This window comes from Eleutherodactylus coqui, chromosome 8, assembly GCF_035609145.1.
Source record: "Eleutherodactylus coqui strain aEleCoq1 chromosome 8, aEleCoq1.hap1, whole genome shotgun sequence".
Taxonomy (NCBI): Eukaryota; Metazoa; Chordata; class Amphibia; order Anura; family Eleutherodactylidae; genus Eleutherodactylus; species Eleutherodactylus coqui.
Window position 1 is genome coordinate 31,512,466 of NC_089844.1, and position 25,229 is coordinate 31,537,694.

A 25,229-nucleotide genomic window follows, 5' to 3' on the forward strand; every position below is an offset into this window, starting at 1 on the left:
AGGATCCTGCCACAGACGGGCGTCGCTGTTGTATGTGAACTGATGATTACCTTTTCTGTTCTAGTCTGCTGTGTTATCCCCTGTGTCAGAGAGACCTGTGAAACTGATGCTGGAAAAGCCGCTCCCACCATGAGTTCGCTGGATGCATCCCCAGAAGGAGTGGACAAGTCCTACACCCCCTTGAAGACTCTAAAACGAACCTTCAACGCCCTCCGATTATAGGCTCACACGCAGAGAACTGTGAAAATTTGACGGGAAGAGTTAGAGGATAGACATTTTAAGGGGGGATTGTGATAGACATGATGATAAGTCAGTGTAAAATGTCTATTGATTTGTTTAAACCAAACGTATTATGCTATTGTAATGACTTTTAACTTTGTGGAGGTTAATGGCCACACAATCTCATCATGGTATTTGTTGGACAATGGCATGATAAAAGATGTGTGGTGTAATGTTAGCTGAGTACATAAAGTTGCACAAGCAGCCTCTAAGTGTTAAAGGTCATAGTGTTATATGTATACCTGTATTCAATACTGAGTGTTTTCCTAGCCCTCTTCCACCCCCCACACAGAATCTACTTAAACAATGATTTGTCACGTACACAGGAATTCCTTAAAGGAGATGTCCCGAGGCAGCAAGTGGGGTTATACACTTCTGTATGGCCATAATAATGCACTTTGTAATATACATTGTGCATTAATTATGAGCCATACAGAAGTTATAAAAAGTTTTTTACTTACCTGCTCCGTTGCTAGCGTCCTGGTCTCCATGGTGCCGACTAATTTTTGGCCTCCGATGGCCAAATTAGCTGCGCTTGCGCAGTCCGGGTCTTCTGCTGTTCTCTATGGGGCTCCGTGTAGCTCCGTGTAGCTCCGCCCCGTCACGTGCCGATTCCAGCCAATCAGGAGGCTGGAATCGGCAGTGGACCGCACAGAAGAGCTGCGGTCCACGAAGATAGAGGATCCCGGCGGCCATCTTCAGCGGTAAGTATTGAAGTCACCGGACCGCCGGGATTCAGGTAAGCGCTGTGCGGGTGGTTTTTTTAACCCCTGCATCGGGGTTGTCTCGCGCCGAACGGGGGGGGGGTTTAAAAAAAAAAAAACCCGTTTCGGCGCGGGACATCTCCTTTAAGGTTGCCTGCATGCTAAGAAGACAAAGTCCAAGCTACATTGGACTTGAGGAAGGGTGGGCAGAGAGGCGGGAGATTCTATATGATCCGACATATGAGAATCTTATATGTTACTGATGTAATCTGTTGCACGCCCATTAAAGGGCAGGTGTTATGTGTTATAATAAAAAGCCTGAGCCTCTACACATTGTAGAGACTCTCCCAGCTTAGACTGATACCTTACGTCTGATCTGGTCGATGATGTGTGCACACTATACAATTTGGAAGCTACATAATACCCCGAAGCCTGCTGGAGGAAAATATGATCCAGCACACCTCATAGTGATTCTCCACTCGCGGCCGTGATTTGCCGCGATCCTCTGCGGTCAGCCTATGGCCGCCTGCAGACGGCTGGGTCGGATCCCCTGCGAGAAATCTCGCAGCAGGATCCGACCTGCGCCTTGCAGGGACCAGTGCGGGTCTCACCTTCTCCCGCAGCTGCGGCTCTGTGATGTGACGGCTGCTGGCCGGCGCAGAGCAGAGGCGGGCCGCCGGGAGTGACATTTCTGCCCATTCTGAGGACTGAAATAGAACATGCCATCTGCATAGGATTCCGTTTTGCAATGCAGTCCTATGCAGGTGGGCAGGGGCGGATCACGCCGCAGAATTTCCGCCCGTGTGCAGGGGGTTTATCTGTCAGATAGGCTAACAGCGGAGATCCGTCAGCCAGCTCCAGGTCCCGGGCGGCGGGATACCGCAGATCGCCATCCGCGGGATACTGCAGCGCCCGTGGACGGGCAGCCTTAATGACATCTTTTTTTGTATTCTGCTCGCAGCGATGCTGTAAGATTGATAGATCGCTGCAGGCAGTTTTATTAAACCCCAAACCCATCGTGCTCGCAGCCAAGCGCCGGGTGTGATATCGGAAAACATTATATCGCGATATCCTATCCGCGTGCGATATCGTGAGAACACACCACATCACTTGAGAAGTGAATGCGGAGCGCCAGCTCGGAGCTATGAGGGACGGTGACCAGCGCCGCCGCACGCGGACCTCTGGCTGCAGCCGCGGAGCTGGGAGACAGTTGGGCGCCGCGCGGCTGACGTCACGCTAGTGTGGGCGGGGCGGGAGTTACCGGAAGTGACGTCAGCCCTCAGACAGGAAGTCTCGCCTTGTTGGAGGCTCTAGTGTTGTGTTATTGTGCCCGGAGGACAGAGCGGCTCGCGGCACCGGGGAACAGGCGGCGGCATGTCTGACCAGGTGACGGGGGGCAGCGGGCCGGCATTATATCCGGGCGGGGAGGGGCAGAGCACAGGTGACGGGCCGTGCGCAGGAGGCGCTGTGGCTCAGCCTGTTTCTGGCCTTATGGAAGCGTGTTAAGCGCCGTGGTTTACCGGCCGCTGCTGTGTGTACAGCCCTGCTGCGGCAGTTGGTGGCAGCACCGAGCTGTTGTACACAGCAGCTGATTCAAGCAGGCAGTGCTGCAGTGTAAAGCATGGGGGAAGGACAGTTGTAGTCTGTTTGGGCAGGCGGCGGGTAGCATGGTGGTCTGCCAAAAATGCCAACACTGAAGATGGCCTAGTGAGAATTCAAGTGATGCTGGCTGTGTGTACCCCAGAGGGTCGCCCTGTTACTGCACCCCCTTCTGTATAGCACAGGGATATGGCGCGGCCGCTGGGTCAGCGCTGTGCGTCGCTGCGGTGCTTTAAGGCCTCCCATACCAGCTTATATTACACACAGGTTGGTACTGCGGGCGCAACAAACCTCTCTGCGGCCGCACATCGCTGGATTGGAACTCCGGAATCTGAGCGTGTGACCCGCGGTAATACCGGGCGCCGTCACATGCATGGAATCACGCCGATCGCATTAGCGGATCAGAATTGTGTAATCTCCGAGCGGAAAATAGGTCCCTGTGTGTGATATATCACAGATATACCGCAGCCCAGACGCGGATACATTGTATATAGGCTGCGGGTATACGCAGCATCGCTAAGCGACGGCGCAGGAGGTATACAGAGTGTGTGCGGACGAGCGCCTGTGTGTCTGCGGGGGACGGGCCGGGTCACAGCTGGAATCTGCGTATGGCTGTACAGCGCAAAATAGACACCAGCATGCAGTATGTTGGCGCATGTTCTGCGCACACCAGGATGGGGCATGTACCAATCACAACATGTTGGCCAGCGAGCGGGCAGTAACCCCTTCAGAGCCATGTGGTCCGCTGCAGGCTGCTGCTGGGGTCTCAGACGGAGGCCTCCCTCACACAGGCGTTTGCAGTAAACGCAGCGGTTTTCAGCGCATTTACTGCGGCTTCAGCAGCGCTGATGGAGCAGCCAAGGAAGCTATAAAAAATCCTACCCCTAGTAGGCGCCGTCCCTGCAGGCCTCCAGCACTTGTCTGTGCCTGCAGGGCATCCCTTGCTGGTAATGGGGTTTCAAGACCACGCCTCCAGCAAGAGACTGCTCTGATTGGCTAATCCAGTGCCAATCACAGCCAGTGCAAGATGCACCAATGAATGGCTTGCGGCTCAGCCAATCAGAGCAGATTCTTGGAAACTAGGTATTCAAACCCCGACACTAGCGAAAGCTCCTCTGACCAGTGCCCGGAGCCCCGCAAAGTGGCACTAGGGTCCTGGACAGCGCCAGCATTGGTGGGTATTACATTTTTTTGGTGGTGCAGCTAGCACCAAGCTGTGCAGCGTCTTCAGCAGCGCTGCTAAGGATGCCCATTCATTTCAATGGACGACTCAGTGCTGAAAACGGGCAAAGATAGAACATGCGCAGCGTTTTGATGCTTGTCTTAGCAGCCCCATTGAAATGATTCAAAGCGCTGAAAAGGCAGTGCTAAATGTTAAAAAAACCCGTCTGCGAGCGAGGCCAGAATCCACATGAGAAAGTCCACCACCGCTGGGCATCGCCTGGGACTTGTAGTGCTTACTAGTGCGGACCGAGAGCGGCGCTGCGATAGTACCGCTCCTCTCCACACGTCTGCCTGGTAATAACTGCACACTTGAGTACAGTGGGCCGCCTGCGCACGGGCGGATATGCATTGTAGAATCCAGAGCGTACATCCGCCCCCAGATTCTGCAGCTAATACCGCCCATAGCATGCTAAGGAAACACGTTTTTATTTTTTCCCTGCACACGAATGGAAACTGCATTTTTCAACTTGCGGAGGTAAAATCACAGCATGCTTTTTTTTTTTTTAAGGCCAATTCCATGCGGCTGGCTTCCATTGCGGTCAACAGAAGCCGTCTGACCCATGGCCCTTTGGCAATCATGATTGCGGAAAGGTCACGAGATCTGCGTCATCGTCTAGCGATGGCGCAGCCAAATCTATACTGCATGTGTGTGCCGGTCGGACCATCTGCAGTATAGATTAAGTTTCCGTACAGGTGCGCAGGGGGTCACTGGCCGGGCACTGTGTCAGATTCTGCTATGGGATCTGAGCCGTTCACATGCAGGCGGCCTTAGGCCTCATGTCCACGGGGAAAATCAGACCCGCCGCAGATTCTCCATGCAGGATACCGCAGCAGGTCCCTCCTTTCCCGCGGACATGAGACCTAAAAAGATCTTCCCTCCATCGCAGCCGGGTCTTCTTTCTTCGACCCGGAGGATATGCTCGGCACGCCGGCAGCTTGCCGCCGCATGCGCTGTGCACTCTATTTCTTTTTTTGAACTCCTGCTCTCCCGCGCCGGAGAGCAGGCATTCAGCTGCGGGTGTGCCGCGGATCCAGGCGGCTTCCATAGGCTTCAATAGAAGCCTGCGGGAGACCCGCACTGTAATGGAGCATGCTGCGGGTGTTTTCCCGCACACGCAATCCGTGTCTCAAGGGAAAATGACATCCGCAGGTATTTAATCACCTGCGGGTGTCCAATGCATCCCTATGGGGCGCGGATCACCTGCGGGTGTCCAATGCATCCCTATGGGGCGCAGATCACACATGCGGGTGACCCGCTGCGGATCTGTCCCCGTGGACATGAGGCCTTAATGTTCTGCATGCAGCATGTAAATGAGACAGATCATCCAGCCTGTCTCTGCCAGCTGCTCGTGTTCCACAAAAGTCCATGCCTCGTGCTGTGAGGTCATCAACCGGCGAATGCGCAGAGCAGCAGCGGAAATCAGTTACAGCAGCATGAATGAGCCCCTATACTCTCCCTGCTCCCCATTATGTCCAGCGTCGACGCTGCAGGTCTTCCCTGTGACGTATGGCGCACGGGCTGCAGCAGCCTGTGACGTATGGCACACCGGCTGCAGCAGCCTGTTACGTGGCCTGTTAATGTCTCTTTCCTCTCCTCTTCTCTTCTCTCTCTCCTACAGCGGATATTGTGCAGCAGATCTACAACAGATTCCACTCGTTCAACTGAATTGTAATAGTACCTGCACTTTCACCTTCACAGCGCTGCAGCTCCGTCCGCCCTTTTCTGCTCTTTCCAGCAGCTGAAAACGACCCCATATAGTTGCCGGAAGGAGCCGACAACTACCAATGGAGCAGAAGCGCTCCAAAGGTCAAATGGCAGGTACTTTTTTAAAGAGACTCTGTCTCCATCTTTTTGTACCCCTGTCTGAAGGCGGCACAAGGTAGTGACAGATGTGCAGTAGTTTTGGAGAAACTTGGAGAAACTTTTTCAGTGGCATCACATGTAGAGAGGACTACTTGAAGCAGTCCTGGATATTCATGAGTTGAAGGCTAGCTCCACCACACCTGTCCTCCAGCTAGTGATTGTAGTCTGCCTATTACTGTGCAGAAGGCCATAGAGACCTGCCAATCATTGGCTGGAGGACAGTGGGGGTGTGACTAGGCTGCAGCTCATGAATATGCAGGACTAGTTCTGGGTCTCCTATTTATAACATGCAAGTTTCTCCTAAACTACTGCAAAGATGCATACTGATATATCCCTGCAATTAGTGTGACAGACACTACCTTATGGTGCTCTCAGGGAGGGCTGCAAAAACAGAGTCTCTTTAAATTGAAGGCGTGAAATCCACATCAAAGGGTGTGGATTTTGAACCATATTTTGGCGCAGGTTTGCTGCTTGCTGTCTGCTGTGGGCAATCTGCTGCAAATTCCATCCCGTGTGGACGTACCCTAAAGGAGTTGCGTCCTTGCAGCATGTTGGACCCTTGTCTTCTGCAAGCCCCCTGTGCCTGTGTCTTCCTTCCTGCATCCTCACAAGTGTTTAGCTGCCCCGGTAACTTCTGTAGAGTATCTAGGAGCTGAGAACGGTGCTTGTAAAGTATACAGGTGGTGGGCCAAACATATCAGAGATGGGAATACCACCTTAAGGAGGCTTCTAATCTGGGGCTTTTATGACATATCTACAAGATGTGCCGTAAATGTCTGATAGATGGTGGTCTCACCAATGGGGACCCACGGCTATGGTGGGATGTGAGCCCAAACCGGCTGTATGCGGCGTCCGGGGGGCGCCTTATACTGTTTCTATAAGGGCTTATTCACACAAACCTAAATGCTCAGCGAATAGAGCCCATTGATTTCAATGGGTTCAGTTACCGCTGCGTATTTTTCTTGTGACTTTTGGTTGTGTGTGTGGGGAAAAAAAGCAGCATGACCTTTCTTGATGTGTATTTACACACCGAAATGCCCATCGTAATCAACGGCATTTCGTGTGTTTTTTTAATTTTTTTTTAAGCACGACAAATCTGCCGATAGGCAGGAACACGTAGTGAAACGGCGTATTTGGGTCTGTCAATCAAACTGCTAACGACTACTTGTCCGTCCAATTTGTGTGTGTGACGTGAGTTAGGCTTCTTTCACACAAGTGTATATCGGCTGGCTATTTTCACGGCCGGCCGATATATGCTACGTTGGGGGCGAAAAAATCAAACGTTTGTGTGCCCAATCATATGGCCTGGTGAGGCTGACATCACCAGGCCATCTCCCATTTTCCCTCCCCTTTTCCATGCAGGCACACCTCTCTTCCTTCCCGCTCGTTCTGTGCAATGAGCGGGTGCGGAGCTAATCGCTGGTCCGCCCCGCCTCACATTGATGGCTATGGACAAGGGGCGGGGAGAGAGCGGGCGCTTGGCTCCGCCCATGTCCCGCCACTTGTCCATAGCCATCAATGGGAGGAGGCGGGGCGGATCGGCGCTTAGCTCTGCTGCCCCCCCCTATTGCACAGAACGAGCAGGGAAGAAGAGAGGTGAGCCTGCACGGGGGACAGGAGAACAGAGAGGGGGAGTTTAGCAGTCATGTTGCTAAACTCCCTCCCTTCTATGGACTCTGCCATGGGCTCTCATAGGAGCCCATGCAGAGCTGACATATTTCGGCCCAAAACATAATTCCAGGACTATGTTTTGGGTCCGACGTAAAAACGCCTCGTGCTATGTTGGCCAGCCGTTTTTACGTCTCACAAATACGCCCATGTGATCTGATGCATTGGAATCCGCGATTTGACCTCAGCCACCAGCTGAACTTCTTAAAACACATGCAACTCACATGTGAAAGCTACGTAGCTGAGTGTGCGTGACGTGCATGTAGCAGAGCTGTGTGGCACATTGTGTCACCAGAAACACTGCTACTATAATTTCCTAATACTATTCAAACTACTAACAATGATCTGTGAGTGGGTGGGTGGGTTTGTGAGTGACTTACATGCTCCGCCCCTGGTCACATGACTGTGACATCACCACAGGTCCTGTACATACACGGCTGCTAGGTGTTCGTTAGTTTTCCATAGCAACTGAGGCTGCTGGGGGTTTGTAGTCCACCCATAATATACAGAAGGATGCAGGACCTGTGATGATGTCCCCGTCATGTGATCAGGGGCGGAGCATGTAAGTCATTCACTTGGGTTGAGCGTTACCATCATGGGATGAGGGGCGGAGCATGATGGTGAAGTTATCATAGGTCCTTCAGTGCTATGCTGCTTCTGATCCCTGTTGTATGGGATGAACAATGTATGTAGCAGAGCTGTGTGTGTGATGTGCATGTAGCAAAGCTGTGTGACTTATTACGCCACCAGAAACACTGGTACTAGAATTTCCTTCTTGTTACTAATACAGTTTGTATTCATGAACTGAAATACGCATATGCCCGTGTGGAAGGTGCCCTAAAAGTGTAATCCACTTCTATAAAACAGCGTAGCGCCATCCGCTGGGATGTTTCCGTATTGCGTGGCGTACAGAGGAGTGTTCCCATCTCTGCCCTTCCTAGTGTATATTGTGCCACCGCTGTGTTGTCAGTGATGGTTTGGGAGAAGGACAGGGGAATGTGGTGGTCCTGCCGTCAATAGGCACTTAATGGGGATGGTGCAGCATTACAGCTGTCAGTCTTGTAGGTTTATGCGCGGTTGTATGGGGTGTCCCTATATAGTAATAGTATACTGTATTCTATAGGTGAGGGCTCACAGACTGAACGCCATCTGCCATCTCCTACTTTACACCCTTGCAGAATCTTCTTCTCTGCATGATGAGGCTGCTGATGCCACATTGTGGAGCCGCTCGCTTCGCGGCGCTGAATCAGCAGCGCTGCTAGGAAAGGACATTAAGGAGCGTGAACAGACTGTTTAATGGGGGCATTAAGAATCTCAATGCTAGTGAAGGACGGGGATGAGGGAACAATTCCTACAACTATGGTCTGTCGCCTGAAGTAGTATAGATGGGACTGCGGTGTTAACCCCTTCCTGAGTATCAGAGGTTGACATGTTCGCACCCCCCACATAGTCCTATTGAATTTCCCATTGATTTATACCTACAGGAGGCAAAAACAAATATATAGTAGACATCGAAATATATCAAGAATGGGGTTTTGACGCTGTAGAGGCTGCATTGCATGATCATTGCAAGTTTGTAAGGGTGGCTTCACATCTGCGTTGGGGGGGGTCCGGTTTCCTGCTCTGTCCCCAACCAAATGGCTTTGTCTTACAATGGAACTGGGCAGCATCAGACGGACCCCATTGACTATATTGGGGTATGTTCAGTTTCCGCTTATTGTCTGGCGTTTTACAGGAAGATGGTATATTCTAGTGGTCAGACCCCCCCCCCCCCCCAACCGGTCATAGTGATGGCATATTCCAGTGACGTCAGGCCCCCAGCATTCATAGTGAAGACATATTCTAGTGACGTCAGGCCCCCACCCGTCGTGGTGATGGCATATACTGGTGACGTCAGGCCCCCACCCGTCGTGGTGATGGCATATACTGGTGACGTCAGGCCCCCACCCGTCGTGGTGATGGCATATACTGGTGACGTCAGGCCCCCACCCGTCGTGGTGATGGCATATACTGGTGACGTCAGGCCCCCACCCGTCGTGGTGATGGCATATACTAGTGACGTCAGGCCCCCACCCGTCGTGGTGATGGCATATTCTAGTGACGTCAGGCCCCCACCCGTCGTGGTGATGGCATATACTGGTGACGTCAGGCCCCCACCCGTCGTGGTGATGGCATATACTGGTGACGTCAGGCCCCCACCCGTCGTGGTGATGGCATATACTAGTGACGTCAGGCCCCCACCCGTCGTGGTGATGGCATATTCTAGTGACGTCAGGCCCCCACCCGTCGTGGTGATGGCATATACTAGTGACGTCAGGCCCCCACCCGTCGTGGTGATGGCATATACTAGTGACGTCAGGCCCCCACCCGTCGTGGTGATGGAATATACTAGTGACGTCAGGCCCCCACCCGTCGTGGTGATGGCATATACTAGTGACGTCAGGCCCCCACCCGTCGTGGTGATGGCATATACTAGTGACGTCAGGCCCCCACCCGTCGTGGTGATGGCATATACTAGTGACGTCAGGCCCCCACCCGTCGTGGTGATGGCATATACTAGTGACGTCAGGCCCCCACCCGTCGTGGTGACGGCATATTCTAGTGACGTCAGGCCCCCACCCGTCGTGGTGATGGCATATTCTAGTGACGTCAGGCCCCCACCCGTCGTGGTGATGGCATATTCTAGTGACGTCAGGCCCCCACCCGTCGTGGTGATGGCATATTCTAGTGACGTCAGGCCCCCACCCGTCGTGGTGATGGCATATTCTAGTGACGTCAGGCCCCCACCCGTCGTGGTGATGGCATATTCTAGTGACGTCAGGCCCCCACCCGTCGTGGTGATGGCATATTCTAGTGACGTCAGGCCCCCACCCGTCGTGGTGATGGCATATTCTAGTGACGTCAGGCCCCCACCCGTCGTGGTGATGGCATATTCTAGTGACGTCAGGCCCCCACCCGTCGTGGTGATGGCATATTCTAGTGACGTCAGGCCCCCACCCGTCGTGGTGATGGCATATACTAGTGACGTCAGGCCCCCACCCGTCGTGGTGATGGCATATACTAGTGACGTCAGGCCCCCACCCGTCGTGGTGATGGCATATACTAGTGACGTCAGGCCCCCACCCGTCGTGGTGATGGCATATACTAGTGACGTCAGGCCCCCACCCGTCGTGGTGATGGCATATACTAGTGACGTCAGGCCCCCACCCGTCGTGGTGATGGCATATACTAGTGACGTCAGGCCCCCACCCGTCGTGGTGATGGCATATACTAGTGACGTCAGGCCCCCACCCGTCGTGGTGATGGCATATACTAGTGACGTCAGGCCCCCACCCGTCGTGGTGATGACATATACTAGTGACGTCAGGCCCCCACCCGTCGTGGTGATGGCATATTCTGTATGGAGATTTTGATTTGTTTACCAAGAAGAAGACAATCTCAGATCTTGTGTAGAAGCCTGGGCCCTAAGGAGAAATACAAATCACACCAGCCTGATGCGGTATCAAGTGATTTTAATGTATTCAAAGTTGCATGTGGTTTATATATAAATGACATCACAGGAAAAGTATATACCTCCAAAACTAATAAGAATACATGATAGGCTAAAGGCCCATTTAGACACAATGATAAATCGCTCAAAAGATGTCGCTCAAGCGACTTTTGAGCGATCATCGTTGTGTCATTTACAGCGCAAGATGATCGCTCAAGATGAACAATCACCTTGCGCTGCCAGCGGAGGATGCAGAAGACAAGTGGGGTGTCCTCGCTTGTCTTCTGCATACAGCTGTTCCCCTGTCCTGAGCGCTCGGCTGTCGTACAGCTGAGCGCTCGGAGTGGAGGATGCAGAAGACAAGTGGGGTGTCCCCCCAGCGGTCATAGTGATGGCTTATTCTAGTGATGTCAGGCCCCCAGCGGTTATAGTCATGGCAGGCCCCCACCACCAGTCATAGTCTAGTGATGTCAGCAAATACAGAGGTTGGAGCGGGAGCAGCGGACGTCTCTGTGCCAACCTCTCTAGTGATCCTCCTGAAGATGGGTATTTTCCCTGGAAAAACCTATTAAAGGCAGTCTCATCAGCTAAGTTTTGTCTATTAAACTCAATATAGCGACGCATGAGCGACTGAATGATGGTTCCAACAATACTATTCCTTCTGTGCACTGAGGCTCCCGGCTGTAGATAAAGCCGCAGGAAAAGAGACAAAAAATAAGTAGTGCTAAAACATCGTCTTGTCAGATGACTCCCGCTATCCTGTCCGCATGGGCCATATTCCTGCAGGAAGACTTCAAGAGCTATTGGAGTTTATGCCACAATAAACTGCGGTTTTTTAGACCAGAGAGGCTTACTGTGCTACTGGATGAGTCTGCACTAATGTAACTGTGCGGTCCGTGTGTCTGTCTGACCTCACACCAGGTACGGACAATCTGTAGGTGTAAGGCACGAGTTAGACCCTCCGAGTATTGGGCCAGCCTTCATCTAATATTTGCGGTCAAATGTGGACAAAATATGTCCTAACCGCTTGTGTGTGTATAGAATATATAAATAAATATAGATTTACGTATTTCCATGTAAAAAAATGTTTTTCTCTCACTTCGCAGGAAGCAAAACCATCCAGCGAGGACTTGGGAGATAAGAAGGAAGGAGGCGACTATATTAAACTGAAAGTAATTGGCCAGGTAAATGTTGGTATAGAAGTAATGTTACCGCGCGGCTCAAACGTTACAGCATGGATATTACTAACTAGCCCTGATTAAACCTAGGACCCATTTACACGTAAGAATTAGCTCTCCAAGTTTGTTCAAGTGAACGAGAAAAAAAAAAATCACTCTTTCACGGTTGTTTATCGCTCACTGAAAGTCAACAGAACTATTGCCAGATCGTTGGCTTCTTGTTACGTGTAAGCGCTCCCCGCACATAGAAGGTGAAGCACCGAGCGAGAAGCCAGCGATGTCTGGCAGTGTAAAGGCTCTGCATGAGCGCTGACGACTTAAGCCTCCTGTCCACGGGCGTCTTTCTTTTGTTTTTTTTTCACTGTGTTTCCCGCGGCGATAATCCGTATGCGGGTAACGCAGTAAACGCTTTCCATAGGATAACTATGGAAAGCACAGCCCAAATGTCCACTAGCAGAAAAGCACTTGCATTAAAAATTGCGATTATCCGCAGTGAACCTATTATAGATTGGTTCATCGCAGGAAATCAGGGTGCCAAAGTCCTCCCCGGCGGCAGCTCCCACTGCAGAAATCCGTGGCAGGATATTGCTACACCCATGAACAGGCGGCCTTAAAGGGTGATGTCCGCACTCATGCAGTCGTTTAAACAACTGTCTGCCCATGTAAAAGGGCCGTTATTTAATTAGTTGTAACAGATTGGGAACTTTACTGATTTAACTGATCATAACCAGGTTAGGATTTTGGGGGGTAATTGTTTTAAAGGGGTGTCCTCAGCACAAACCAAAGCTGGTTTTGTCAGGCAAAGACCATGTCCAGTGCTTTTCCCACAGAAGCCGCTATAGGGTACATGCAGTGTTACATGCTAATACTTTACCCATTCCACTACAGCGCTGACTAATAGAGGGGGAACCGATGTCCATATGCACTAGTATATGAGAAACCTCTTCTGTCTTTATACACATTCTGCCAGTCAAACGCTTTAGATGAACTGAATTTTTCCAGTTTTTATTAATATTTATGCAGTTTAATGTCTGAAATGTACTTTGATATGAAAGCATAGAACAAATAAATACACATAAAGATTTAACCTTTTCACCAAAATAAATCTAGATTGTTGACTCTCTAAAGTCGCCTCCTCCAGCTGATATAACCGCTTTACACAACTAAGGCATTCCTTCTACAATTGCATTTAGATACTTTTTTTTTCAGAAATTTTTTCCCAACATTGTTGCAGAAGTTCCCACAAATGTGCTGCACTTGTGGATTGCTTTGCTTTTGCACCCTTCTGTCCAGTTCATCCCAAACAAGCTCAATGGGGTTTGTCTGTAAACTGTGCAGGCCATCCCATTCTTTGAAGCCTGAAGTTTCTTCTTAAGTAGTTCTGACAAAATTTAGAAGTTTATTTTGGGTTATTGTCTTGACGTAATATGAATCCGTGACCAACCAGGCGTACACCAGAGGGTATTGCATGGCGTATCCAAATGCTGTGGTACCCCTTCTTGTTCAGTGTGCCAGTCACCCTGTGCAAGTTGCCAATCTTGGATCCAGCAAAAGAGCCGCAGATCCTCCGGGTTTGACAGTTGGTGTGTCACACTCAGGAACCATCTTGTTAGCAGTGGCTTTCTTACTGATCTCTACATGCCAAACCTGCAGATAAGTCTTCTCTTCACAGTTTAAATTGCTGCATTAAGTGCTGCTTGAAGACTTTGTGCTGTGAGGTGCCGATCACGCAAACTGCTGACTTTCAATAACATATCATCTGAGCTTGTAGTGGCATTTTGTCTGTCAGACCTCTTCCTCACAGAGTTTTCTCAAGTTTCCAAGTGCCTTTTGAGGTTATAGATAATTGTACTGACTGCCACCCCGGCTTTCTTGCCAATTTCTCTGTAGGATTGACCTTCACTTCTAAGGGCTCTTGCGCACTGGTGAGGGCGATATCGCCCTCGCAGTCCTTCTGGAAAACCCCCATAGTGAAAGTAGAGAGGGAGGCGGAGCTACAGAGGATCTCCTAGAGATCTCCCCCTATATTTGGAGAGATGGGTGGGGCGGAGCTAGAGGGTTTTTCCCAGGGCTTTCCTAAGAGCGGGGGACTAAAGAGGGTTCTCATAATGATTCCTCTCTAGCCAAGAGGGGGCAGGGCTAGAGGAATCCGACCTCTAGCTCTGCCCCCTCTCTTGGCTAGAGAGGAATTGCTGAGAACCCTATCTAACCCTACCCCCTCTCACCCTCCACTCTTAGAGAAGCCTTCTAGCCCAGCCCCCTCGCTCTCCAAATATGGGGAGATCTCTACGAGATCCCCTGTAGCTCCACCTCCCTGTTGCTCCTCACTATGGGCGATTCCTTCATCTCCACAGGAATGCAAGGCTTTTTCGCAATCTTCTCCCATTGATTTCAGTGGCGCTGGCGCTGCTGCCACCGGCCCCATTGAAAACAATGGGTAATATCGCTAAAAAAGAACATGCTGCAATTTGTTTTCTGCATCGTAACGCAGTGCTATGCAGGAAAACCGCAAATGTGAATGAACCCATTCAAAAGAATGCGTTTCATATTTGTGTGAGCTTTGTGCGTCTCGCAATGCACAAGTCTCTCACAATTTTCTAGCCAGTGTGAAGGCGCCCTAAGGGTTGTAATTGTCAGTCCCCTTGGGTCATTATGATAGCCATGTGCTCTGTCCTAGAGAGCAAAACTGTCCATATCCTGCCCGAGAGGATATTGTAATGCAGCCTGTCCCAACACTGCTGATCTAGGATCAAAAAGTTTGATAATAATCTACAAAAGTTCAGCTGCCCGCAGGAATAGTCTGCATCAACTTTAATAACACTAATTGGCTTTCTGTGCTGCAGAGCGGTCCTTGACGTGTTCTGTGAACATAGAACATTGGTTAAAATCATGCATTTAGTCTATTGCTGTTTTAGGTTAAAATTTCATAATTTTATGTTTTTACCTTTTGAACAATTTCAGGTCATATATTGGACACGAACTGTTTGTCAAAAATTACTGGAAACATTGAGATATTCTAAAACTTTTGACCGGTAGTGTATGTGATTTACTTTGTGAGGGCTTATTTAGACATCCATATGTCGTCGGGTTTTCACGCCCAACCGATATACGGTGTTACTCTCTGCAGGGGGAGGAGGTGGGCTGGGAGCCGTGCACTGAGCTCCTGCCCCTCGTCACTATTTGCAATGGGAGGGGCGGAACTTAGCTCTGCACACGTCCCACCCTCCCATTGCAAACAGTGGCGAGGGGCAGGAGCTTAGTGCATTGCTCCCGGCCCGCCTCCTCCACTTGCAGAGAGGGACAGAGTATATCAGCCGGGTGTGAAAACCTGACCGATATACGCCTCTCTAAATAAACCCCGATCTTGTGTGAGCCTAGTATACATTTACTCATATACAGCCATTATAAGTGTTTCTATAGCTGGCATGATGATTGCCTGGGGTCTCCAAGGTGTGGTTTTGTCTATTTACATGTTTTGCACTTGTGCTGCACTAAGATGTTGATATTACACCCTACCCTCCTTTTTTCAGGACAGCAGTGAAATTCATTTTAAGGTAAAGATGACGACGCACCTGAAAAAGCTGAAAGAGTCCTACTGCCAGAGACAGGTAAGACCTCTGTTCCACCAGTAGACTCCAGCTACTGCTTCCACTGCAGCCGGTGGGTCGGGGTTACCTGTTTGTGCCACCGGGCTCTCAAATAATTGACACAATATTAAAACCACTTTGAAAACTTTTATAAAGTTTGGTTGCACTCGTGCCAGACTCTTCATTTTGTCTCTAAAGGCCGCTTTTTCTTTCTGCCGTCAGATGTTAGGGTGGCTTTACACGGGTCAACTGTCCTAATCGCTCAAGAGCCAATGCAAACTAGAGTGGGTCTATTTAAACGCGGCCACCAACAGGGTGACAAGTGTTAATGCACTCACTAGTTGCTTCGTTTTCAGCTCACTTAAATAGGCGCTGGTTGAGCGAAAGTCGTCAGTAGCTCTTACTGTAGTTGAATGGCTTCAGGACAAACCTGTATGGTGATCCCTTCCCAGCGCTCTGGGTTGAAGCAAACAGACTATGTAGTTCAAGTAGAAAACACAACATGTAATGATCTTGGTTTGTGGCTTTTTTTTTATTTCCTTCCAGTTTTTGTTGGGGGGGCGTTTTCCCCATTCGCTTCCCCTGAGGCTAACGTCACACAGGTGGGCGCCGTATGGGACTGCGAATCCCGACCCCATATCGTACCTCCTATCATGTGAATTTCCCAGGGATGCGAGGCTTTTTCATGCGAAAACAGCCTTGCATCACTTCAGGGATCCTCACAGCGGAGGATCGGGGAGTTTCTCCCATTTAAACCAATGGGGCTGCGATGCTAGATAGAACATGCCGCGGTTTGTTTCCCACATCGCATCACAATGCAATTCAGGAAAACATCGCTCATGTGCGTGATCCCATTCAAGAGAATGGGGTTCATACTTTCATCTCGCAGCGCACAAATCCCGCCCGTGTGAAGCCAGCCTAAGGCTACATTCAGATTGTTGCAAATCTCACGTGTTGCGAGAAGCACAAAACCGGCGCAAATATGAACTACAGTCTTTTGAATGGAGCCATACACATGAGCGATATTTTCCATCACAGCGCTGCTGCGAGGAAGAAAAAAAAAGAAATCACAGCGCGTCTTTTTTTTTTTTTTTTGGAACACATCGCCTGTTTTAACGAATAAAGCGCACGTTGATGAGTGCGATATTGGACCGCGTTACTTGGACTAATATTGTGCTCGTCTGTCTGAATGTAGCCCAAGTCTGTAGGAATTGAAGAAACGCACGTACATAGTGACAATAAATGCCGTAAAAGAACTGCCTGCTTTCTAAATTGCCAGGAAATTAGACTTGTGAGAGTTCTCAGACTGTTTGGGGGATTTCTGGAAATAATATTAAAGGGAGCCTGTCACCAGGTGTGTGCTGCCTGAAGCACAGGTAGCATGAACCCGGGACAGATGATGTCCAGATTGAGCTTGGAGTCATGTAGGTGGCACTGTGCCGGCTTTATCCTGCCCACATTATATAGACTGGCAGCTCTATCCCTGTCTGTGTAGAGGGAGAAGAGCAGTCACTGTGTTGGAAAAGGCCGGTACAGCAATTTCCCTGTGATTCAGGGCGCCCTTTAGGCTGGGTTCACGTGGGGCGGTTTTGCTGTGTTTTTTTTTAGTTGCGTTTTTTTCCGCAGAAGAACTGCTTCTGCAGCACAACAGCTTAAAAGCTTATTTTTGTCTTGCGTATATTGTCGCTTATTTTGGGCGCTTTTGCAGCTCTGAAAATCCGCAAGTTTTTTCCGCAGCACTTTTTACTTTTTTGCAGCGTATTTTAGTGCAGCTTTTACTGCGTCTATGGACAAAAAAGCGTTGCGGAAAAGTCCAAAGAATTGACGCGCTGCGTCTTTAAAAATTGCAGCGCAACAAGATTTCTACACTGCAGCAGCGTGGGAAAATTCTGCCCTGCGAGAACAGCTTTTTGCCCAAACACATTTGCACTGCAAATGCAGCGGTTTTGCTGTTGTGTGGATATGCAATATCAAGACGCAGCAGAACCGCGGCAAATCCGCCCTGTGTGAACCCAGCCCTAGAGTAAAACTTTTAAGTACTATTTTGACACTCCGCAACGTTTCAGACTACAACCCACACCGCTCTATGTACGGGCCTGGCCCGGCTCCCTGCTGCCTGTGGTTTGGGCAGTAGCCTAGTGACGCGTTCCCCTTTCTGCCTGCGTTTTGGGCAGTAGCCTGGTGACGGGTTCCCTTTCTGCCTGCGGTTTGGGCAGTAGCCTGGTGACGGGTTCCCCTTTCTGCCTGCGGTTTGGGCAGTAGCCTGGTGACGGGTTCCCCTTTCTGCCTGCGGTTTGGGCAGTAGCCTGGTGACGGGTTCCCCTTTCTGCCTGCGGTTTGGGCAGTAGCCTGGTGACGGGTTCCCCTTTCTGCCTGCGGTTTGGGCAGTAGCCTGGTGACGGGTTCCCCTTTCTGCCTGCGGTTTGGGCAGTAGCCTGGTGACGGGTTCCCCTTTCTGCCTGCGGTTTGGGCAGTAGCCTGGTGACGGGTTCCCCTTTCTGCCTGCGGTTTGGGCAGTAGCCTGGTGACGGGTTCCCCTTTCTGCCTGCGGTTTGGGCAGTAGCCTGGTGACGGGTTCCCCTTTCTGCCTGCGGTTTGGGCAGTAGCCTGGTGACGGGTTCCCCTTTCTGCCTGCGGTTTGGGCAGTAGCCTGGTGACGGGTTCCCCTTTCTGCCTGCGGTTTGGGCAGTAGCCTGGTGACGGGTTCCCCTTTCTGCCTGCGGTTTGGGCAGTAGCCTGGTGACGGGTTCCCCTTTCTGCCTGCGGTTTGGGCAGTAGCCTGGTGACGGGTTCCCCTTTCTGCCTGCGGTTTGGGCAGTAGCCTGGTGACGGGTTCCCCTTTCTGCCTGCGGTTTGGGCAGTAGCCTGGTGACGGGTTCCCCTTTCTGCCTGCGGTTTGGGCAGTAGCCTGGTGACGGGTTCCCCTTTCTGCCTGCGGTTTGGGCAGTAGCCTGGTGACGGGTTCCCCTTTCTGCCTGCGGTTTGGGCAGTAGCCTGGTGACGGGTTCCCCTTTCTGCCTGCGGTTTGGGCAGTAGCCTGGTGACGGGTTCCCCTTTCTGCCTGCGGTTTGGGCAGTAGCCTGGTGACGGGTTCCCCTTTCTGCCTGCGGTTTGGGCAGTAGCCTGGTGACGGGTTCCCCTTTCTGCCTGCGGTTTGGGCAGTAGCCTGGTGACGGGTTCCCCTTTCTGCCTGCGGTTTGGGCAGTAGCCTGGTGACGGGTTCCCCTTTCTGCCTGCGGTTTGGGCAGTAGCCTGGTGACGGGTTCCCCTTTCTGCCTGCGGTTTGGGCAGTAGCCTGGTGACGGGTTCCCCTTTCTGCCTGCGGTTTGGGCAGTAGCCTGGTGACGGGTTCCCCTTTCTGCCTGCGGTTTGGGCAGTAGCCTGGTGACGGGTTCCCCTTTCTGCCTGCGGTTTGGGCAGTAGCCTGGTGACGGGTTCCCCTTTCTGCCTGCGGTTTGGGCAGTAGCCTGGTGACGGGTTCCCCTTTCTGCCTGCGGTTTGGGCAGTAGCCTGGTGACGGGTTCCCCTTTCTGCCTGCGGTTTGGGCAGTAGCCTGGTGACGGGTTCCCCTTTCTGCCTGCGGTTTGGGCAGTAGCCTGGTGACGGGTTCCCCTTTCTGCCTGCGGTTTGGGCAGTAGCCTGGTGACGGGTTCCCCTTTCTGCCTGCGGTTTGGGCAGTAGCCTGGTGACGGGTTCCCCTTTCTGCCTGCGGTTTGGGCAGTAGCCTGGTGACGGGTTCCCCTTTCTGCCTGCGGTTTGGGCAGTAGCCTGGTGACGGGTTCCCCTTTCTGCCTGCGGTTTGGGCAGTAGCTTGGTGACGGGTTCCCTTTTGATCTGCTATGTATAATGACAATTGTTTATGCAAGTATCATTGTTAGTCTGAGCCACTTGTAGTAGATTCAACATGGAAGTGGGAAATTTGCTTTCGTGTTCCGGTATGCCTGGTGCCACCCATTCGCCATGCTCATTGGCAAAACACTTCAGTATCCATTAGTGCCATGAGATGCGGCACGGTTATGTATAGCTGTGGAGCAAGCACTAGCTGCTATCCCTATTATGGGGACACTCGTGCATCCAAATAACAGACTAGAAAACCAATGTACCGCAGTATGAGGTATGAGCCTGGCTCTCATGTAGAATAGATGCTATATCATTCCTGGTACGAGCCCTGCAGTGAATTCCAATTTACTAGCCGCAACATTTTATGTAACGATTGACTGAGCAGCGGCTTTCATTTCACATCTGTGCAATTTTTATGTCTCTCCTACAAGGCTGGGGCTGCGCCGTTACCTTTGTCACATCACATGAAGGCTCAGAAAAGAAGCGACCAAAAAATGTGCGCAGATTACTTCTATTTTATTCTAGTATTTTATAATGTCTATTATGTTAGATGAGGTGGTGGTAGTAGTGGTTGTGGTGGTCTGGAAACAAGTCTGCTATACATTGCATTTTCATCTGATGGTCGGACTAAAGATCCTTCGATCTTTTATTGAAATGTTCCCAGAAATCTTATCCATCCCTCCGTCTCATTGAACGTGAATGGCAAGTTTGAACAACCGTAATGGCCGATATGGACTAAAATGTGTGTGGTCGCATCTGCAAAGCAAATATCCAACAGACTATTGATGGGTGAACAAGTATTGACCAAACAATCTACTTCTAGTTAATGTGTATGGCCACCTTAGCACACTGATGAAGCACCAGCTTTCAGGTGGAAACGTGTGTCCCTAGGAGGTCTACTTGTGAACATGTGATTTCTTCATCATTTTAAAGGGGGGAATAGATTTCTGGGACCCCAAAATGAAGGGATCTATAATATTTATTATCGGCAGACAGTTTTCCTGCAGTTGACATTGTAACTGCTTTCAACGGGCATCTGGACTTTTATTTTCTTCATAGCGGAGATGACTTGCTATGTACCCAAAAAAATGCATTTTCATCCTTTCCATTCCTAAAGGTGGTGGTTATACGGCTCTTAGGCCAGGAAACGGAATGGCATTGGTTTTGTTACATTTTGCCCCAGATTACAAGTGCTGTGTTATATAATACGATTTATGCCGATACTTGGAGGTAGAGGATGTAGAAATCTCATCCCTTTACAATGGAAGAAGCTACTAATTGTGTTTTGTTTTGAAGTGCCGGGCTTCCTTTAGTATGGGCGGTTGTTAAGGGGTTAAATTCACAACTGTTAATAAGTGGCACAGTAATTATTGTAATGTTTTGTTTTTGCGGTTTTTAATTCAATAACTTGATTGTTCTGACTTGCTTGTTTTCAGGGCGTGCCCATGAATTCACTAAGGTTTCTCTTTGAAGGACAGCGGATTGCAGATCACCAGACCCCTAAAGAGGTTAGTAAGGAATAAACATGGCGTGCAGTACAAGTTAAATCCAGGCACCACATTGAAAAGTATATGCGGTCAGCTGAGCAGGCAAGTAGTCTGACGTGTGGCCCACTGATGCACCTTGCAGTTATATCATTATATTTAACCCCCGCAGTCTTTTCTTCAGAGGCTGAGGACACCTGGTCCAGCGGGCTGCGGCCAGTGGCCACACGATCATCGCTAGTGTTTGGGGCAAACTATTAACCCCTTAAGAAAACAGGACACAAGTTACGACCTGTGCGTTCGGGGTTATGTATGAATCGGGGGTCCATCACGCTCTATATATTGCGGGTGTTGGCTGCCTCTTACAGCTGACATCTGCGATCAGCATTCCCGCTGATCGCGGCTGCTTACTGTTTAAATGCCACTGTTAATTCTGACAGCAGCAGTTTGGGGTACTGTATAGTAGCCATGGCAACCGGGGGCCTTCTGAAAGCAAGTTCTTGACCCTATGGGAACTCTAAACTTTTTTTTAATTATTAAAAGTTAAAAGACAAAAAAAAAACATTTCCCCATATTAATAATGAAATCTTAATACCCCCCAAAATCATATTTGGTATCGCTGCATTCATAAAAGTGTGATCTATCAAAGTAATTCATTATTTGTTAGTGTGACCCAAAAACTGAAATTCTATCTCCAAGACGGAAAAAAAAAGATTAAAAAGTCATATGTACCACCAATTATTTTTTTTCCTTTTGATTCTACCACCTCCCCAATGGATCAGAAGATTCCGCGCTCCCTCTCACCTCTAGAGGCTTTGCGCTCTTGGTGCTTCCTTCACTGAGCTCGCAGTGACTCCTAGTGAGTGCCGCGCTGCTGGTCAGGTGATGCGGATGTGGCCAACTACACTGTGCTCTCTAAAGGCTGCTGGATGCCCAGAATATCGGAGGTAAAATCATATGTCGTTACAAGCCACGCCCCTGACCACACACCCCTTTTTGGTATAGGTGCCCCGTGGTAAAACAAAAACCTTTCCATGGGGTTCCCCAAGGCTGAAAAGGTTGGGGGAAAACGGCTATGCCGACTGCATTCACTGGCAGATGTGCTGCTGACGATTGAACGTTATTTTTATTTATTTATTTTTTTTGTGTAAAAAATCCAATCAGCTATCAGATGAGTATTTGCTCATTAGAGGTCTGATCATAAAGCATATTCGCATGGGCTGAATTGGCAAATGAACTTTCGTGCCTGATCATTGGCCTGTGTGAAAGGGCCTGGAGAAACAGAGATGGCCAAACCGCTTCTCTGCCCGATGCAGATTATACTTTAGTCCAAGACACTAGACTTTGAGTGACAGGTCATGCCCACATGAACTGCACTAGCCAGTCACATCAGCATGTAGTGTCTAATGCACAGTGTTCATTAACCCCTTACCGCTCCAGGGCATAAGTTTATGTCCTGGCAGCGGGGTACTTCCCGTAACAGGGTGTAAACTTGTATCCTGGGGATAATGCGAGATCACTTATGATCTCGCGTTATCCCGCAGCGGGAGCCGGCTGTCAGTCACTGCAACAGTGGGGGTGCATCGGAGATGTGCCCCCCACTGTTGACCACTTCCCTGCCGCGATCTATGTCCATCAGAAAAAATGGATTCATCAGAAAAAATGGATTGTGTCATTTATGCTGCATGATTAACGCTGTAAAAAAAAAAAAATCTATGGCAGAATTGATGCGTTTTCTCTCCCTGTTATCATAAAAAAAATAAAAGTTTTACAATATAGTCAATGTACCCAAAAATAGCACCGATAAAAACTACAGTTCGCCACGCAAAAAACAAGCCCTCACACGGCCGCGTCGATGGAAAAATAAAAAAGTTATGGCTTTTGAAAAATGGAGAAGAAAAATCCGCCAAAAATCATTGCGTCCTTAAGCCCAAAATAGGCCATGTCATTAAGGGGTTAAGTAGTTTGGTCACCTTTGTTTCTTCAGGGTGGCTGTACAATACTGTAAGACGGCATCTGTATCTGACAATTGGAACAATAACAAGTCCAGATGCTACTTGGCAATTAGCGTTGATCAAAATGCGGCTACAACAGATCAACCAACCAGCGCCCTAAAGGCCCATTTACATGCAATAATTGTCGTTTAAATGAAGGAATTAACAACTTTTTTGCTTTAAAATGCTGAGCGTTTACACGTAAAGATAATCGTTTGAAATCCTCAATTTCCCTTGTTACTTGGAGTGAGAATAGTTGCGTGTAAATGGGCCTTCAGTGAACCTTTTCTGAAAGTGGTTATAGAACTGAGATAATTGTCGCATCACCAGTTTATGCCATTTAATAGATTTCTCTGGCAGTCTTGGTCAAGTGTGCAGGTTTATAATAAAGCTGAGGGGCTGAGCAGAACATATTAGCATTTCCCTGGTGGGCAGTTGTATATAATCTTATCTGTTGTGTTCTGATCCGTTACTAAAAACTAAACGGAAACTTCTGAATGAGTTAATATGTAAAGAATTGTATTAATGAGTTACAGTCTGCAATCTAAGTTTTTCTTACCTGTGACTTCTTCTCTTACAGTTGGGGATGGAGGAAGAAGACGTTATTGAGGTTTATCAGGAACAGACTGGGGGCCACTCATTGATTTAACGTTTTTTGTTTTATTTTTAATTTGGAAATTTTTTTGACATTCTGGATTTATTTTATTTTTATTTTGTAATAAGTTGTTTACCTCCCCCGCGGTAAGGGTTCTTTTCTTGTTGTAATCCACTTGCTGTCTTCACCTTTAACATCACATCATTTCAGCAGCCACGCTATGTACTAAGATGAACAGCATCTGCACATTTCACCAGTTCAAGCCTTTTTGTCAACTTTGCCTCTGGGCTATGAGGAGCAAGCTTGGAGTCTACACGGAACCTTCTGACAAGAGGAGAGAACTTACTGGGGACTTTGCTTCATATTAAAGTTTAATAACCTTGGCACCATAAATTCATTGTTCCAGCGCCTGCCTAGAAGAGTTAGGAGTTGTGTTTTTAGAAGTGGTCATGCTACAAAAACCCTATGTATAGAGAAAATGTTTGTTGTATCTTTTATTTTTGTGGGGCATGGGTTTTAAAAAAAGAGAAAAAGAAGAAAAAAATGCATTATCTGTATTGGCTTAATTGAAGTAATATTAAAAAGGAAGAAACGTTTGTAAATTCTGAGATCACATTTTATTTTTGTTAACGTTTTAAAGGGAAGCCGTCAGCTGTTTATAACAAAGTAAACCAATAGCAGCGGTACAGGTATGTCGGATCTGTCTCTGCTTTGAATGTGGGTAAAAGCAGACTTGTGTATTTGCACTTTCAATGCCACATGTAAAGAGCAGAGTGGTCGGTAGGTGGGCCAGACCATCTCTGCTAGCTGCATGTATAGCCGTAAAGTCCACCCCTCTTGTATCCCATGGTGTAGATGACGCATATCGCATCACTTGCACACCCCCTCTGATGTCTTCCGCCTGCACTGCAATGTCTGATAACGGCGCAGATAGTTTCCTTTAAAGGGGTTTTGTCATTAAAGGGGTTGTCCCGCGGCAGCAAGTGGATCTATACACTTCTGTATGGCCATAATAATGCACTTTGTAATGTACATTGTGCATTAATTATGAGCCATACAGAAGTTATAAAAAGTTTTATACTTACCTGTTCCGTTGCTAGCGTCCTCGTTCCCATGGAGCCGACTAATTTTCGCCCTCCGATGGCCAAATTAGCCGCGCTTGCGCAGTCCAGGTCTTCTCCTGTTCTCTATGGGGCTCCGTGTAGCTCCGCCCCGTCACGTGCCGATTCCAGCCAATCAGGAGGCTGGAATCGGCAATGGACCGCACAGAAGAGCTGCGGTCCACGGAGGAAGAGGATCCCGGCGGCCATCTTCACCGGTAAGTATAGAAGTCACCGGAGCGCGGGGATTAAGGTAAGCGCTCCGGTAAGCTTTCTTTAGGTCCCTGCATCGGGGTTGTCTCGCGCCGAACGGGGGGGGGGGGGGGGGGGGGTTGAAAAAAAAAAAAACCCGTTTCGGCGCGGGACAACCCCTTTAAGAAAAAAAAAATCTAAACTTACCTATCCCTTCCCTGTCATTCTCTTTATCACATCTTCTCCTGGTTGAGCTTCTCCAGTGCCCCAGGTCAGCTCACTGCAGGCTGGGACCAGCTTGTTATGAGGGCTGTTTATCACAAATTCCTTCCTGCTGGGTCAGTGAAGGTCACATCCCTGTGCTGTAGCTTCACTGCCTAGGAAGGAATTGTAATCTATTTCAGAGATAGCTCGCATGAGCAATCTCTGAA

The 25,229-nt window shown here is 49.4% G+C and overlaps 1 protein-coding gene across 1 annotated transcript; it reads left to right on the plus strand.

The window, feature by feature from the left end:
* Positions 1-2,243: 2,243 nt before the first annotated feature.
* SUMO1 (small ubiquitin like modifier 1) lies at positions 2,244-24,111 on the plus strand. Its single transcript, XM_066575416.1, has 5 exons — positions 2,244-2,369; positions 11,935-12,012; positions 15,537-15,614; positions 20,870-20,941; positions 23,492-24,111. Exons 1-5 carry the CDS (start codon positions 2,358-2,360, stop codon positions 23,558-23,560), a joined length of 309 nt encoding a protein of 102 aa, XP_066431513.1. The 5' UTR covers positions 2,244-2,357; the 3' UTR covers positions 23,561-24,111.
* Positions 24,112-25,229: the final 1,118 nt, after the last annotated feature.

Bases quoted from the DNA above. Each gene is read 5' to 3' on its own strand.
- SUMO1 (XM_066575416.1), top strand. The intron at 15,615-20,869 runs GTAAGACCTCTG...GCTTGTTTTCAG, and splicing joins AGTCCTACTGCCAGAGACAG to GGCGTGCCCATGAATTCACT. The intron at 20,942-23,491 runs GTTAGTAAGGAA...CTTCTCTTACAG, and splicing joins ATCACCAGACCCCTAAAGAG to TTGGGGATGGAGGAAGAAGA.